At 47.1% G+C, this 16,339-nt stretch overlaps 8 protein-coding genes and 1 non-coding gene across 9 annotated transcripts; 5 read left to right on the top strand and 4 right to left on the bottom strand.

Moving 5' to 3' along the window:
- Nucleotides 1–17: 17 nt before the first annotated feature.
- Nucleotides 18–1,024, bottom strand: SPPG_08366 (uncharacterized protein). The gene is made up of 3 exons (XM_016756525.1): nt 801–1,024; nt 322–741; nt 18–254 (listed from the first exon to the last, which is right to left on the bottom strand). Exons 1-3 carry the CDS (start codon nt 930–932, stop codon nt 234–236), a joined length of 573 nt encoding a protein of 190 aa, XP_016604253.1. The 5' UTR covers nt 933–1,024; the 3' UTR covers nt 18–233.
- A 515-nt stretch (nt 1,025–1,539) lies between these two features.
- Nucleotides 1,540–3,944, top strand: SPPG_08367 (uncharacterized protein). Its single transcript, XM_016756526.1, has 9 exons — nt 1,540–1,716; nt 1,805–1,865; nt 1,939–2,113; nt 2,189–2,336; nt 2,396–2,492; nt 2,557–2,617; nt 2,685–3,092; nt 3,162–3,656; nt 3,716–3,944. The coding sequence occupies exons 1-9, from the start codon at nt 1,611–1,613 to the stop codon at nt 3,824–3,826; spliced, it is 1,662 nt and encodes a 553-aa protein (XP_016604254.1). The 5' UTR covers nt 1,540–1,610; the 3' UTR covers nt 3,827–3,944.
- On the bottom strand, nt 3,935–5,114 carry SPPG_08368 (uncharacterized protein). The gene has a single exon (XM_016756527.1). The coding sequence runs from the start codon at nt 4,910–4,912 to the stop codon at nt 4,115–4,117; it is 798 nt and encodes a 265-aa protein (XP_016604255.1). The 5' UTR covers nt 4,913–5,114; the 3' UTR covers nt 3,935–4,114.
- A 108-nt stretch (nt 5,115–5,222) lies between these two features.
- On the top strand, nt 5,223–6,583 carry SPPG_08369 (3-hydroxyisobutyrate dehydrogenase). The gene is made up of 3 exons (XM_016756528.1): nt 5,223–5,401; nt 5,467–5,477; nt 5,544–6,583. The coding sequence occupies exons 1-3, from the start codon at nt 5,332–5,334 to the stop codon at nt 6,465–6,467; spliced, it is 1,005 nt and encodes a 334-aa protein (XP_016604256.1). The 5' UTR covers nt 5,223–5,331; the 3' UTR covers nt 6,468–6,583.
- Nucleotides 6,584–6,777: 194 nt separating this feature from the next.
- Nucleotides 6,778–7,982, top strand: SPPG_08370 (prefoldin, alpha subunit). Its single transcript, XM_016756529.1, has 6 exons — nt 6,778–6,952; nt 7,024–7,126; nt 7,194–7,225; nt 7,302–7,376; nt 7,437–7,542; nt 7,624–7,982. The coding sequence occupies exons 1-6, from the start codon at nt 6,782–6,784 to the stop codon at nt 7,698–7,700; spliced, it is 564 nt and encodes a 187-aa protein (XP_016604257.1). The 5' UTR covers nt 6,778–6,781; the 3' UTR covers nt 7,701–7,982.
- On the bottom strand, nt 7,547–9,056 carry SPPG_08371 (uncharacterized protein). The gene is made up of 3 exons (XM_016756530.1): nt 8,857–9,056; nt 8,364–8,771; nt 7,547–8,297 (listed from the first exon to the last, which is right to left on the bottom strand). Exons 1-3 carry the CDS (start codon nt 9,010–9,012, stop codon nt 8,025–8,027), a joined length of 837 nt encoding a protein of 278 aa, XP_016604258.1. The 5' UTR covers nt 9,013–9,056; the 3' UTR covers nt 7,547–8,024.
- Nucleotides 9,057–9,080: 24 nt separating this feature from the next.
- Nucleotides 9,081–11,193, top strand: SPPG_08372 (uncharacterized protein). The gene is made up of 8 exons (XM_016756531.1): nt 9,081–9,463; nt 9,525–9,642; nt 9,707–9,851; nt 9,915–10,124; nt 10,189–10,333; nt 10,396–10,437; nt 10,504–10,668; nt 10,746–11,193. The coding sequence occupies exons 1-8, from the start codon at nt 9,259–9,261 to the stop codon at nt 11,132–11,134; spliced, it is 1,419 nt and encodes a 472-aa protein (XP_016604259.1). The 5' UTR covers nt 9,081–9,258; the 3' UTR covers nt 11,135–11,193.
- Nucleotides 11,194–11,613: 420 nt separating this feature from the next.
- SPPG_10197 lies at nt 11,614–11,685 on the top strand. The gene has a single exon. It is a non-coding gene; the product is annotated as a tRNA-Val (tRNA).
- A 931-nt stretch (nt 11,686–12,616) lies between these two features.
- SPPG_08373 (divalent anion:Na+ symporter (DASS) family transporter) lies at nt 12,617–15,824 on the bottom strand. The gene is made up of 6 exons (XM_016756532.1): nt 15,563–15,824; nt 14,402–15,493; nt 13,981–14,343; nt 13,431–13,911; nt 13,105–13,365; nt 12,617–13,042 (listed from the first exon to the last, which is right to left on the bottom strand). Exons 2-6 carry the CDS (start codon nt 15,188–15,190, stop codon nt 12,843–12,845), a joined length of 2,094 nt encoding a protein of 697 aa, XP_016604260.1. The 5' UTR covers nt 15,191–15,493; nt 15,563–15,824; the 3' UTR covers nt 12,617–12,842.
- Between the last annotated feature and the right edge of the window lie 515 nt (nt 15,825–16,339).

The following is a 16,339-nucleotide window of genomic DNA, read 5'->3' on the forward strand; positions in this document are numbered from 1 at the left end:
CAATTTTAATCAATGGTGTCGTCGTGACCCCTTTTTTTGGATATTGGATTCACCGTCAGGAATTAGTGACGCAGACTATCTATTGTGGTCTAGCTTATCATACTGAATTGCTAGCTAGATTCACATCATACGTCGGTTGACCAGCAACCATCCTAGTGCTATGAACAACTATTAGTATCTACATAAGATCAAAGCCTCTCGAAGCCAAGCCTCTTGATCAAGAGAAAGAGCGTTCATTGCGTCCAGAATGGATCCTAATGAAATGGAAAAAGCATGAGGCTACCTGAAAACTCTAGGTATTTAAGCGAAAGTGCAGCATACCAAACTATTTTTCTTCGCCCTTCTCTCGTTCGCAAACAGCTGTCTCATGGTAGTTTTACCATCTTTCAGCAACATTTGTCCACTCATGTTCTTAGCAATTGTTTCTTCGAGTCCAGGTGGTGGTTTCATTTTCGATATGGGCTGAATTGGAGGCAGGGGCGACGACTCTCGTGGAGTCGAAGAAGCCTTTCGGAACAGAGGGTGATGTTGAAGAGGGGGTAGGTGCACCGGTAACGATGTTAGAGGTCCTGTGGGTAGCGGTGGAAGATGTAGTGGCAGTTGTTTATGGGACGTCACTGATGAACGCGATGTTGATGTGCGTACATTGGTTGTCGTCGGACGGGAAGATTGACGGGCGGGGATTGCTGATGGGTGGTTGAAGGTCATTGTATGCTGTTGAGGTGTGACCTGCGTTCGTTCCTGTGATGCAATCCGATGAGCAATCTAGTCCTTACTATACCCGACACACGGCCACATACCCGTCTACTTGGTTTCTCATCCTTCCTCTCCTTTTCCCATTCTCCTGGTAGGGGCGGCAGCCCACCTCCTACCGGTTGACTCTCAAATCGTGCAACTAGCGACGCAATCCGACCGGGTTGAGTAACAGGCATTTGGCCTTCCTCAGAAAAAGGAGCGATGCTGCAGCGAGGACAAGAATAAGTGTTAATTTATCTGGTGCTCCAGTCTCACATCCGTATTCCAGTTAATTCTTGGACATTAAATGCAATGTTATTTTTAGGTGACACCAACTATTTTTGAATACATCAGGGACTACTGGACAATGCAAACGTTGGCTGCAAGAGCTGGGAAATAGCCGTCAATACCCGCAAGCCACGGCAAGTTGCAAGGTTTTTTGGATTGCGGCTGGCGACTACATGGCGCACCGCAACATTGGAAGGCACCAAAAAGCTTAATCACCATGTAAACTACGTTGACGTTGGATGCTGCATGCCTGACCTAATAAATACATAGAGCGCTTGTCTCTATCGGAAAACGAGGTGATCTGCCGAATATTCATAATCAAAGACAGATCAAGAAGGTCCTGAATGAGTGATTTGGAATACTCATGAGTCTGTCAACCATGCGATCCTCTAGCGTTGGCCAAAGGTCAAAGTTAAACGCTGAAAGTCAACCAACATTACCAAATTGATTACCTAATGTTCCTCACGTGAGGGCGATTCACACACAAACGCATCTTGGTGCTGGGCTCCCGCGTCTTGGTTGACGGGGATCCTTCAGCAACCCTTCATCACGTAGTTCGCGGCAATCTCTTGGTATATCGTTGTACGATGACTACCAAAAGCCGTCCAACAAGCGAGGTCTTTGGATCGGGCAGTCCAAATGGGAGTATTCGTCGGGAAGGTCCAGGAGACAGCGCAACATCAAAGCAGCGAGGTATGGCCTCCCGTCAGTGTACATGACACACGTTTTGGAAGAGTAATGAAGGTGTAGTTTACTCACTACGATCCTTTCTCCTCTTAAGCGACAAAAAGGGCTTTGAAGACTTTTAACTACTCCAACACGGCCCTGGCAAACACACCAACGTGCGTGACTAGCGTCGCACTCTGTTTTCATTAAAGCTTGGTTGTTAACTTGGTTCCACTGATTTCAATGCAGCCTTCTTTTGGAGTCTCTGAACGACACGTTCACTGCCAAATCTCTCGACTTGTTTGAACCCATCAAGATTGGACGTAAAGTGAATCCCAAGAATGGACCAGAATCAACGAACGGCGTGTTTGATTCAAAAGTCCTCAGCAGGAATCACGCCGAAATATGGTTTTCGGACAATAAGGTGCGGTTGGGTACATTTCCACATGGTTTTTTATCAATTGGAAAATGGGACAACTGAGACTGGTCTTTTTGACAGGTGTGGATCAAAGATGTGAAGTCCAGCAATGGGACCTTTGTTGACGGAAAACGGTTGAGTGAAGAGGGCGTGGAAAGCGAACCTTTTGAGCTACACTCGGGTACCAAATTGGAGTTTGGTATTGACATCAATAATGAGGATGGGACTGGTATGAAGCTGTTGTTGCGCTGCTTCGAGGCACGAGCTAAGTCGATATCTTGTATCCAGTGATGTACAAGAAGGTTTCATGCAGGGTAACCATTCAACCGCCACCGCAATTGGGGACGCCGTCAACGCCCGCAGTGGAAACTGAGCCTGCTAAAATGTGAGGTCAAGAAACTTTTATTTTTGGCTCTTGGAGACGTATCTCACCGGCAGTATGAGTTTAGGACTGCCCCTAACGCTGCAAAGAAGCCAAAAGAGAAGGAGAACATTAATGTAATCCTTGAGGTACGCGTATTGTGATATGGAAACCCATTGTGTGAAAAAGCAAAGCTGAGCTATGTAACTATGATAGCGAGAGTTGAAGCAAGCCGACGAAGTGCATGCCGAGCTGGAGCAATTAAGGGAAAAGTTGGATGTTTTGGAGGCTCGCAAGTCGTCACCATTACCCTCACAAGCAGAACCGGTACCATCTACGGATCACTCTGCAGAGGTCTCAGCGGCCATCGCTGCCGCAACAGCAGATATGCTACGCCAGTTGGAAGAAGCTAGAGCGGAAGTGAAAACTTGGATGGATAAATACAATAACAATCTTCCTGGCTTGCAAGAACGTGATGCATTGCAAGAGAAAGCGATGCACTTGGCTGCTGAGGTTGAGCGACTCACCAAGGAAAGCCAGGTGATTCAGACATTACGAGAGGATGCGGAGCAGTGGAAGGAAAGAGCTACGAAAGCGGAGGCGGAAATTGTAGCGCTGAAAGAGGTATGTAGGCAGGAGCGCCTTCCCAATTCTTCGCTGTAGCCCAAATTCAACATTCGGATTTGATTACAGAGGGCCGCTGACGACTCAAAGACCTCGAAGCAGACGCAATCTTCCTCTCAACAGCTAAAAGCTCAGCTGGAAGCCGCTGAAATTCAGATCACCCAATTGAAGCAAGAGAAGAGTGAACTGACTGCCAACACAGAACGCATCTCCACCGAACTACAAACCCTAAAGAAAGATCTAACGACAACACAAAACAGTGCTGACGCGCAACGGAAGGAATACAATGAATTGGCAAAGGCCGTTGATGAACTCCGTGAAGCGAATCGTCTATTGAGAGAAGCGCAGGGGTCGCCGGCTACTTCTCCCGGTACGTCACCGACTTCTTCACCCAGTAAAGATCACATTGGCGACCATCACCACGGGCGCAAATCAGGAAGTATTCGAAGGAGAGGCAAACAGGCAGCAGCAGCGGCCGCGGCCGCGGCCATCGCGGATGAGGCAGAGAAAAAGGAGATTGCCCGCAATAGTTCACCAAAGAAGGAGCGTAGATCACGTTATCAGGTTTGTCCTTGTCATATTTTCCTGTGACCGTCATATTCTTACATGCCATCTACTTTCAGATGATGGCGATTATCGCGTTCAGTCTGCTGTCCGTAGGGGGTCTCGCGTATTTGAATGGTTTCTTTGCACCAAACTCACCGTTCCTTGCGGCCCTACGTGGGATGTGGTGATAGAAAAAATGTACCAACGTTCTTTTGTATATATTAATAATGGCCATGTGGCTCGAAGCTCGAAGCTTTGAAAAAATATACTCGTTGCATTTGATAGCAAATGCAGCGTCTGTCCACAGTTGCTTCAGAGTGATTGGATAATACTTGGAAAAATGAACTGCTTGAATTATACCAAAAACCTTTATCTTTTAATGTACGTAGAAAGAACTGAAAAAGAGAGCTATACATAAAGTGGGTGCCAGTGCAGATTTAAAATCCGCTACCGATCGACCCAGAAAAGTCATGCGGTCACATGCATCGAGCATGCTGCGCACCAACGGACGGGATACCAGCCACCTCACATAACCTATCAACCTCCTCAACTAGACTTTGGACCCTTTTCACCAACACCTTTTTGCGTGTTCGGATGATTTCAACAGCCTGGTCCATGACCTTTATAACATCGGGATCTATTTCTACTGTTTCGTCCAAAGACACATCTGATGAAATGTAGGATGGTAGGATAATATCCTGTGGACTGACGGCGTCGAGCTTTTCAAGGAGACGTACAAGCTGGTCGTCTATTTCGTGGAGGCGGCGGTCGACGGTGGATGTATTCATAAGAGGTATTAGCGGGGACATTGAGATGGAGGTTGTGGAGGAAGTTGGAGATGGGAGAGATGTCAAACTGGTAGTAGCAGACAAGGGGCTGTCTGGAGCGCTTGATTTTGGCGTCCGAGTGGCGACTCGCAACTTCTTTTCTACGCTGGTTTTTTGTCCCCGCTTTTTGGTTTGTCTAGATTCTGTAACTTGGAATGCACCTGTGGCTAACGCAGCCTCTGCCGCGGGAGCCACACCGTCCAATGCTTCACAAACTGTCTGAATCTGGGGTTCTATGATATCTACGCATTCTGCTTCAATACCCCTCAAAACATCCAACACCCTCCGTTTCCGTGCTCTCAGCTCTCTCCTAGATGCTGTTGAATTGTGATCTCTGATCAGGTATCTGGTGACGTAGGTGACTGCTACACCTGTTGCCACAGTGCAAGCTACTCCAACAGCAATTTTAAGGGAGAGATGAAGAAGCGGATGGTCGAACGCGATCATTTGGGATGATAATGATGCGCAGAGGTGATTGAGAGGTCCGAGTGACTTTACCGTAGTAGGGGCTGTGGCATGAGACGGGTACTGTACGCCGACAATCGAGCGGTGAGTCGGGAAAGCGACGAAGACCGCAGCGAAAGTGTCCAAAGATTCCCCGTCTCGACGGAAATCTCGGTCGTCTCAAAGGCGGAACCCGGCGATGCCCGCTATCAAGTTCTTTTGTTGAACAAGTTGAACTTTTTTGGAGTTTTGCTCATGTAAGCACAAGCCACACCTGACTCAGCCTGGATCGGTGTTGTTGAGTGTGCTTTTAGCAGCCATTTGTGCCATCTTGACTTGACTTGTCTTGGGTCCGTAGCCCGTCTCTACTACTGCTTGTGCCTTCTGTCCGTTCTGGATATTTGTGTAGGAGTTTGATAGCCATGTTTCCTATCGGCTACATTCGCGTTCCCCGCTCCACATGGTCGGTTGGGAGGCGGTTTTACTCGTCGGGTGAGGTGTTCGTGTTGTAAACTTTGTAACAAACCCGGTCGACTGACATTTATTAATGCTTATAGAGATTAAAAAGGTGGATACAAAGCCTGCATACTTGCCAATATCATAATGCCTAATGTTTCACTGTTGCCTTCTCCAGACCATTGGCTTTATCGGATTGGGTCAGATGGGCTATCCAATGGCACAGAATCTCCATGAAGCGACAAAGAACACTCACAAATTCATCATCTACGACAATAATGCGCGCGCTACGACAAACTTTACCAGCTCCAATTCTGGCACAAAAGCAGCGTCAACCCCGCGGGATGTTGCTGCAGAATCTGATATTCTTTTCACCATGCTCCCAGCCTCAGCGCACGTTCGCGCCGTTTATGAAGGATCTGACGGTGTTCTAGAAGGGGTTACTCCTGGTACTATATGCGTCGACTGCAGTACGATCGATGTGCGGACCGCGCGGGACGTCGCCAAGAACGTGGAAGCCAAGCAGGCCGTCATGTTGGATGCACCTGTGTCAGGCGGCACACCTGCAGCTCAAAATGGAACACTGACGTTCATGGTTGGAGCGCCTCAAAGCCAGTTCGAAGGTGTCAAAGAGTTCTTGCAGAAGATGGGCAAGAATGTCTTTTATTGTGGCGAAAACGGGACTGGGCAAGCCGCCAAAATCTGCAATAATATGATGCTCGGTATCTGCATGGTGGGGGCATCTGAGACGTTTAATTTGGGACTTCGCCTTGGCCTTGAACCTGAACTGCTGAACAAGATATTGAACACGAGTTCTGGCCGATCGTGGAGTACAGATACGTACCACCTGGTCCCAGGGTTGAATCCAAACGTGCCTGCAAGTAAAGATTACGAGGGGGGATTTGGAGTTTCTCTAATGGCAAAAGATTTGGGACTGGCTGTGTCAGCCGCCACCGAAGTAAAGAGCTCTGTTATGTTGGGTTCCGCCGCGGAGCAACTCTACAAGATTATTGCTGGAACAGAAGGGTATGAAAAGAAGGACTTTTCCGTCGTTTTCCGGTGGTTAGGTGGCGAAAAGATTGGAAAGGGAAAAGGAAAGTGATAAGGGATGCCTAGGAGAATGGATACATGGTTTACGGTTGCTCTAGAATCTGCGTATAGGATCTTTGGTGATCTCCCATAGAAAACTACAATTTTGGGTATTACGCTGCTCGTGCACTCTTATTTGCAACCTTTCTCTGGCGATGGCGATTGTCATACACCTGCATTTCGTACTTTTACGTATGATGCACTCTCCTGAATACTTCAAGACTGTCAAATTGCCGAGCATATCGCAATTACTAGGATCGTCATAGCTGAGCAAATGCAAATGTACGGGGGGCTGTGTAGTTGATTTTACCCTTTTCGTGACTGTGCATGACAGTTATGGTCAAGCTACCAGTGAGACTCTCGAGTCTGAACACCGAACGAGATCACCAAATCGAACACGACAGAATCCAGCACACAATGTCACAGCAACAGCAACAGATTGATCCCATGCAAATCCCGCTGCCTCAATTGAAGGCTATGCACAATACCATTGGCGAGGTACTTTCCACGTCCAAAACCGTTCTTGATCCTCGCGGCTGATCATAAGCGACATCCTCCTGCACGTGTAGGAAATTGAGACGTTCACAAACTCTTTTGCGCAACTCAAACAAGTCCATGCCAAGTATAATGACTGTATGGAGAGTCTTGGATATATGACGCCAAAGAGTGAAGGTATGGAAGTGTAATTCCGAACGCAAGATCGTTTCGAAAGATTCACCACATTGTGTCTCTCGATCAGGCAAAACGCTCCTCGTCCCGCTCACAAGTTCAATATCCTTCAACCTTTATGCTTTGATCGTTTTTTATTTCTTTTAGCAATATCATGTGTCCTTAACTCCTTCCACACTTGTATGTACCAGGAGAGCTCGCAGACTTGGAAAACGTGATACTGGATGTTGGAACCGGGTATTACATCGAAAAGGTACGTGAACTCTCAACGATGAATTCATGTTTGTGTATCTAATTATCGAAATTTGGTTAGCCAATCCCCGAAGCAAAGGATTATTACAAACGAAAGATCGAATATGTCAAGAGTAACCTTGATAAATTGCAGGAAACCATTAATGATCGCCGAAAGCGGTATGGAGGTATGTTTTCGAACCGTTTCGATCGTCAACTAGAGTTGAGGCGTCTGGATGTGCCTTCTCACGCAATTGTTTCCTTTGCAGATTTGACAGATTTGATCAATTTGAGGGTAGCTTTGCTACAGAAGGAACAAGGGCAGGCTGGGAAGGCTCAGGCTTAGTAACGTAAACTGTATAATATATATCCTAGAAGCAATTTGAGCGGACAAGATATACCGAGGTTTGACCAATATGCTCAAGGTCGGGAAGGAAGTCCAGCCATTGAGAAAAGATGTCGTGGAGTGTGGGTTGGCTGGAGTACATCGTAACAAGATCTCTACTCGAGTTGCTCACTTCTCATCCAGGCGACCGAAATGAGTTTATTGCAAGGTACAGATTCGTATGATTATTGATAAGGAAATCAAAGTACTCGAAGAGCACTAAAGGCATTAAACTAAAGTATAATACAGGAATTACTGAAATAACGTGAAAGTGAACATGATGTCCTACCCCTCTTGTCGGGGTACGACTTTGACGGATAACATCAGCCCGTCTCCATCAGGAGATATCAGGACGTCTGATGGCCCTGTTTCATAGTAGGAATGCCGTCTGCTAGCGGGTGAATCCAAAAGGATGACATGTAGTTCCGGTTCGGAAGGCGCTGATTCGCCAAGACCGTAACGAGGGTGTACCGCAACATTTCCCGCTCCCAGGATTTGGAAGCGAACATTCTTGGGAGCCCTGGCATTCCATTCAACCAGTATCCGATTGACCTCCGACTGCAATGACATCAAGGGCTTAGTAATCATTGGACCGCTTCCTCAAGACCCATGTCCGCCACTCACCTCAACAGTATCCAAAAGATCAGCAAACCATGCTCGCGCAAGTATAGGTTGCAGTGCCCATAGAGCCACCGTCAGCGCTACACAAATCCCACCCGCCCAATACGCATTTTCTTTGATTGCTAACCACAAGCTCAGCGCGCATACAATGGCACCGAACGTCGCCAACAAAAGACAAAATCCGACGTATTTACTACGTCGACGATCATGCGCTGATCGAAGGAGAGCATTTAGAGCGGCAACATGGGAGCGGTAGAGAGGGGAAGGAAGGGTATCTTCAAGAGCAGACGGTAGGTCAAACGAGAATGTTGGCGGCGTGGTCAATGTGGCAGGAGTGTTTGGATATATGACAGTCGCGGCACCATCACCGGTGATTATTCGTTGTGGGGCTCGACGGGGAGGTCTTCTTGGCTGTTGTCATTGGCGTGGACAAGAAATGACCCTGTGATCTCAGTAGTTGGACATATCGTCGAAATTGCACTCATTTTGAACGCACCTGCTCGCTCCCCAAAAGCGGTGAGAACTCCAACCTGTCGCTTGCCTCATCCTCACCCACACCGAAATGCTCCAAAAATCTTTGCCAGCTTTTTGGGCGTTCGCGCTGTGGCATGTTGGGATGAGGGCCAGCGGGTGGTGGCGGAAGGTCAACCATCACTTATCCAGAATTCTCCAGCCCACCAGAGCCAGTGGTCACGTGATTTATTATTCACAGCTTGTGACGGTCTTGCAGGTAGTTTCTCGTACGGCGACATTACCCCACAAATGACTCATGCTGGCTTAGCCAATTGAAACGCTGCTGATTCCCCCAACCGATCTTTTGCCCTCAGGCACTCAAAAGGCCCTTCGACAATGCTTCATATCTCTTGACGAGGAGCAAAGGATACCTTTCACGGAAGCCATGGCCACCCCTCAGGGTGACAGTACAAGCGGGCCCGAGGTGCAGACATATGCCATTGAGCTTGCGGATGATGCTTGCACTATTGGACCTAAAGACGCTGCAGACGAGGATGCGAAACTTGTCCGTAAATGGTTCTACTGGAATATTGGCTGTGTGGCTCTCGCTTGGGCGCTGGGTTACATTGTCCAGTTTATTCATGTCTCTGGTATGTCCCTGACTCGCCGGGTGTAAATACCGACTTATGTACTGACTTTTCATTTTCAAAGCTACCGTGGTCATTGCCAAAAAGTTGATCGGGAATGATCAGTTATCTACCATTCCCTTGGGCTTCATGTCCTTTGGAACTATTCTCGCTTCATTTCCATTATCACTACTTGGCGAACGGTAGAGTGAATACATGGCTTCAATATGTCGAACTGCTAACATCTCTTAATGTCGTCATGCTCAGCGTCGGTATGCGGTGGTCATTTCTGTTGGCGAGCTTTACGGGTCTTGTTGGGGCATTTGTGGCATTTTCAGCCTTGTATATTGGATCCTTTCCCTTACTTTGCACTGCGCTCTTTTTACAAGGCGCTTTCATGGCTGGTACTCAAGTAAGACTCTCTATTGATGATCCCGTCTCGTTATCTGCCTTCCTAAAATGTGGGGCCTATTAGCTCCTTAGATACACAGCGAAAACGCTGTCCCCACCTGAATATGTCTCCCGTGCCCTCTCCGTTATTGTTGGCGGGGCGGCTCTGGGCGCCGTGGTAGGACCCAACATTGCAAAATATACCGAACATACAATCCATTCTGTCCAATATGGTGGCGCATATGTAGTCATGGGAGGTTTGAATGCCCTTATGATGATTGCTATTTTGTTAATTGTAGGTATATTAAGAGTTGTCGAAGAATGTACCATCTTGGCTAATATTTTCGCTCATTATAAAGCGCTTTCCACCACGAAGAAGCGAGGTGACTATCAAGACGCCAACAGAGGGCGTGGTAGCATCTAGGGAGGAAGAAACACGATGGACGATTGTCCGCCGTTTCCTTCGAAATGCAAACTCTCAGATTGCACTGATTGCCGGGACAGGTACGCCATGCTGACTACCATATAGAAAGCGTTAACACTATCTCATAAACTGTATTGCAAAGTGTCGTACATGATCATGGTGCTCTTTATGGCACCAGTACCACGTAAGTCGTAGCCACATAAGAGACGTTTTACGCCGGGCACTTGTCAATTAATCTCTGCAACGGCAGTATCCATGCTCGACAATAACTACACATTCCAAGACCAAGCAAACGTTCTAATGAGCCATATTTTGGGAATGTTTGCGCCGTCGCTTTTCACTGGATACCTTATTGAGAAAGTTGGCACGATGAGGATGATTGCGCTTGGATTTGGCTTTTTGATGATTGGTGCAGGTACGGTTTAGGGGAACTAATCTGAGTTGTGTTGGCTCAATGTGCTGAATTATCTTTGCTTCAATGCACGCGTCCAGGCACCCTACTCGGCGGCCAGACCCTTGCCATCTACTTTATCGGTGAAACTTTTGTCGGACTTGGATGGAACTTTGCGTACGTTTCCGCCTCCGCACTCATCACAACTCTCTGCAAGACACGCAAAGAATCAACAACGATACAAGGACTGAATGAAACAGTAATAGCCATCTCTGCCGCTATATTTACATTAGCTAGTGGGGCCATTTATAGAGGCATTTCTTGGAATCCGTTATTATGGTTGGGCTTGGCTTTTTTGGGCTGTAGCTCTTTAGTGATGATCGGGATCTGGCTGGGGGCAAGCAGGTGGGATTGGAAAGATCTAGACAGTACGACAAAGGGCGTTCGGACTATAGTATGGCGGCCGGAAAAAGCGCCATCTATGGCCTGATTTGAGTCTATCCAATTGTTTAATTGTTCTTTAAGAAACCTGTCAATCCAGTTGTCCAGCATCATTTTGAGAATCTTGTCAAGGAGTACTTATTCATGTATTCGGCGCGGATGACAAGCGGTCGATCGGCAACGCTGTCTCCGTCTTGGATCACCGTTCAGACTCAGTTGCATCCCGCTACAGACAATCTAACCCTACATTACATCCATAGTTTGTATTTTCGTGGAAAGAGACATCTTCTATCTGGACGATGAGTTCACCCGTCCAGCTCATCAGTGGTAATTTGATTCCATACCTAGATTTTTGGCTCGTACTTCATATCGCACCTCATTTTCACATATAAGACAATTCGAACCGCTCGTATGGTGAATAAATCGACATGAGTTGTAACAAGTTATGAGACATTGGCGAATCAATTAGGTTATGTGCTTCAAAATAGAGTTTACCTAATGAGCATGAGCGCGTCCATATTTATCAGAGCTCGCATGGTTTAGTGGCATAACGTCGCCTTCACACGGCGAAGGTCCTCAGTTCGATCCTGAGTGCGAGTACTTCGGTTTTGCACATCGTATTTTTTGCTTTTGATTATGCCTGTTACGCTGGTATGTAATGCGTAGTTAGTTCAAAGGGAGTTCGGATGTGGTGCGAGACCTCTATCTGTCTGTGTACCCGTTTTAGACAGCACTGCTTGTAAACAGCTGTGATATCCAGTTGTGACAAATCTTGCCAACTGTGCGTTGCTTCTATGACATGACATATACTTTTCTGTCCATGGAGCCTATAAAGCACCCACAAAGAATATTCATTTTTCCTATTTTTTTCTCATTCCCAACATTCAGGTTCTACAGATCGCCATTGGATCTCTTGGCTAGGGCTGCAGATGAAGGGGAAAGTTCCCGAGATCACACCTAAAGTAAAGTATGGCCACAGATGGCTTCCTCCAAGCTCTTTTCTTTGTAATTTCCAGCTATCCGTAACGGTTGGTTAACATTTGGGATATGGTTGGATTAGCGAAGACTAAGGTGGGCTCGACCATATATGGGGTTGCGAGCCAAAGACCTCAATTTCGGCATAACAGACTGTCAAAAGACTGCAAAGGATGTGCAATCAAACGATGGAAAAAGGATTTTTAATAAGCAGGAAACCTAAACTTTGGTATCCAGTGACCCCGAAGAACAAGAATAGGTCCTAAGGCCTCGGATTTAGGAGGTTTAAGGAATGTATTATTTATTTTACACGGAGGACGATAGAAATCAAACTAGTCTTGCATATCCCCCGGTTCTGAAGTGGTACCCGTCTATCTGCACTTGCGCCTGAGTCGATAATTCTATTAGAATCCCAAAGTGTCCTACCTGGGTAGTTCAGGCTTCAGAACGGAATAATGTCGTCCCATCCGTGGGACCACAGGTCATGTCACGAATTGAACAAGAGCGTTAGCAGTCACATATTGAATCGTTAACACTAGTAAGGATTCTGTGGTCAGGGCCCCGCAGGAATGATCTGTAATATATTGTATAGACGATTCAGGATAAATGATCATGTCGGCATAGTGCCGACTCCTGTATTTATAAAATTCTGTGAAGCGTCAGTTCAAATATCTCGAAATCTTTGCGATCCACCATCTACTCCAATCGCTACATGACCACAACAACCAAGAGTCCTATAAAGAAGATAAACCGACTTTTTTTTTGTATCATTTTGTTCAGGGTTACCGGATACCCAAGACGCCCATTATGGGATATCCAATCGTTAAAATAATGACCCAAGCAACAAACGACGATGGTATCCCAACTCGCAGAAAATCGCTGACATGCACCCAAGGCGTGCCCGTTCGGTCCTCCAAGGAAATGGCATTCATATTTGGAAAGGATGAGACGGGAAGACCCATGGCACCAGAGCACATTAATGCTAGGAAAAAGGGCAATTAGCAGCGGTCAAGATATTCTTCCCATGAATAGATAGCCACTTACCAGCCGCCATGACCATGGTATTCGGTCGTGGCTCGGGTAGACCAGACCCAACCTTCAAAATAATGGGAAGGATAATTAACGCTCCCACTGTATGACTGATAAATGTAGTGACCACAAGAACAAGTCCGGAGAAGAGGGCCAGGCAAGCGAATGGCGATAAGCCTTCTAGATGTGGCGTAAGTCCATTGGCAATCTCGGCTAACAGGCCGCTGGAGTCAACGGCTTTGCCCAAAGCAATGCCTCCCATCGCAAGCATGACAACTGTTGGTAGCATTCAGGTGGTCAGTATGAGGTCCTGACAGCCGCTTCTCGTCTCTCTGACTTACCAGACCACAACATACTGTTCCAGTCGTCCTTTGTCAGCATGCCAGTCCCGTAAAACGCAATAATGGGGAAAATCGCAATCACCCCCATATCTCCAACAACGCCTTCCACAGCACTCTCGGTACACCATAGAATAATGGTCAAAATGGACACAGCGATAATGTACCATTGACTTCGAGTCAATGGATGTTCCGCAAAGTACGAATGTCCAAATAATTCCGGCGGTGCAGCACCTTCTTGCGGCGATGGCTTGTACATAAACAAGAGAAGCGCCCAGATGATCAAGTCAATGGTAATGACGACAGGGAGAGCCACAGAAAACCACTCTAGCCACGATGGTTCGGGATCCATGGTGCCGATAGCAATGATGTTTTGGGGTGAAGAGATAGGAGAGGCCATGCCACCGACATTAGCGGCCATAGCGATTCCCATGATCAAACAACGTGCGTATGGAGACTTTTGCGGAAGATTGCGCAGAATCGGCTAGTAGTCGTTACAAAGAACCGTTAGCCGCCCTGTGATTGAGCAAAATCATCAAAGAATCCGACCCACCGTGATCAAGGAAAAGCAGAGCACAGGGGCAGCCACATTTGAAATCCACATGCTGGCAAAAGTGCTGACAAACATGTTGGCGAGCAATACCCATTGCGGTTTGCTTCCAGCCTTTCCAAGCACAAAGGATGCCAGTCCCTTGGCAATATTATGCTTGCTCAATGCAGCAGCGAGGGAGAATCCTCCTAGCAGTAACATAACCACAGGCCCGAACATATCCGAGAAGATCTTTTTGGCGGCGTCTTTTGCGGGGAGCCGATGGTACTCGGGGTGGCCGTCAGGTCCAGTCGCCGGAACACGCAGTACTCGGAAGATGACAACTAGGAAGGGAACAAGGATGGCGGTAATGAACAATGGGAGAGCCTACACAATTCATGGGTTGACTCCAATACGAAAAAGTGCAAAGAAATCCTGTTCTCACCTCAGATGCCCAAAGCATCGATGCAAATATCAAGATTGCGAAACAGTATCGTTGTTCAAGTGTTTCAAAAGAAGGATAGAGGAGGAAGAAGATAAACACGGCAAGGCAAATAAAAATTTTGAGCAATTGTGTCGAAATTGGTGGGATTACGAGCTTGCGGTCGCATATTGTTATCTCTCTCTTTTTTATTTGCTCTTCTTTGGCTACCGCGGCTTTTGGACGTAAGCCAATCGTCTCCCGCCTACGTTCTTGCTCGATCATATCTTTCCATATAGTGTTCCTCTCCCAGATGATGCGTTCCCTTAGGTATCCTTTCAGCTCCGTCAGTGCAAGTCCCAATTTGCCGTCGGTATGTATTCTAGCATATATGCCAACGACTCTATCGATCATGTGATTAAGCCCATCTTTCGTCTGAGGGCGGAACGGGAGCGCCATGTCCACTTTTGTCGCCATATATTGTCGACGCAGCTTATTTGCCGTCACTTTATCGTATTTTTTCAAGATTTTGCTGAAGCCCGTGTAATTTAGCTCGACGTAATCTTTGAGCTCACAAAGAGCAATGAACAAATCCGTTGCACGCTTGGTAAACTTGTTTCGCATCCCTTTTAACGACTTGAGTGACCATACGAGAGATGACACATGCTCGGTGGAAGGGGAGCCGCCTGCTTCGTCAATACCAGGACGAGGAACTGAATTCCATCTCCGGGGCCACGTGCCACGGGTGGGCGATGCTGAAGATGATGAAGGCTGTTCAGAAGATGGCTCTTCAACGACAACGGGCCATCCCATAGTTCCTGATCACGCTCGACACCTGCCACATCCCCCTGAAGTGCCTCAACTTCGGCAAATAGCTCTCTTTCCTTCCGTGAGTAAAAGCTTGATATTTTTTCCAGCTGCTCGTCCAGAGCGCGTGTGAAAAAGGCATTTCCCTCTTCCCCAGAAAGCTGTGCCAAGAGCGGTCGATGCTCTTCGATGAGCAGAGGCGTTTCTCCCTCTCCTGCTTCAATATCGTGGGGAGATGCTGGGAGCTGACTTACTCCCAGCATTGCCTTTTCGATAGCATAGATAGTTTTTTTTAGCTGTGAGTAAGCACTATTGCAGAAGCACAAAGTGACCAAGTCAGAAGCAGTCAGAACAGATGAATCATTACATGTAACATACAGATAATCTTCCTGCCATTCAGGAGACGCATTGAGCTGTATTGAGTGCGAAAACTTCATAGTTCTAAACTCTACAAGGGGAAGATCTTCGGTAGAATTGTCCGACTGATGCTGCACTGGCGAATAACGCCAGGTTCGAAATGGCCAAAAGGAAAACAACTTTTATACAGGACCGTGAGATTACTCTCACGAAAGGTAAAGGACAAGTCCCTTGGTGCTTTGCCCGAGGAACCTTGATTTGATCTTTGGGCAAGGCGACTTCAAAATGGCTGTCGAAAACAAGAAGGGCGAAGGGTCTCTCATAATCCACGTGACATTTGGCGACCAAATGGAAATTCCAGGTTGATAACAGCCGGCCAGCGATGGCAGCCAGGAAATAAAAGGTATTTTCGGGATGCCAGTTGGAAATGACCTTCACAACTGCTTAGATCTTCCAAGGAATAGCGTCCTTTAGGATAGTCGGGTAATGCAAACTTTCCTTAAAAGGTTGTCAGGGACCAAGCAGGTAGATGAAGCTGGTAGCACAGCTGTTCTTGCGCCAACTCTAATGGGTTTATTGAGTATATTTTGTGAACACAAGTGGGCGAGGTAGCAACGTTACGTCGTCTAGTTCTAATGAGGCACAAATCTACATATCTAGATCACATTGCACTAACTCTAGAGTCCGTACTGACTGGCATCGTAAACGCGCCGTCCTCCATAGTAATTCTCATTCAACCCTACGAAAAGTGTAAAGCTTGAGCAAGGCAATTTGCACCATTCGGTCAGGGAGATACTT

The sequence above is a fragment of the Spizellomyces punctatus genome, assembly GCF_000182565.1.
Source record: "Spizellomyces punctatus DAOM BR117 chromosome Unknown supercont1.21, whole genome shotgun sequence".
Taxonomy (NCBI): domain Eukaryota; kingdom Fungi; phylum Chytridiomycota; class Chytridiomycetes; order Spizellomycetales; family Spizellomycetaceae; genus Spizellomyces; species Spizellomyces punctatus.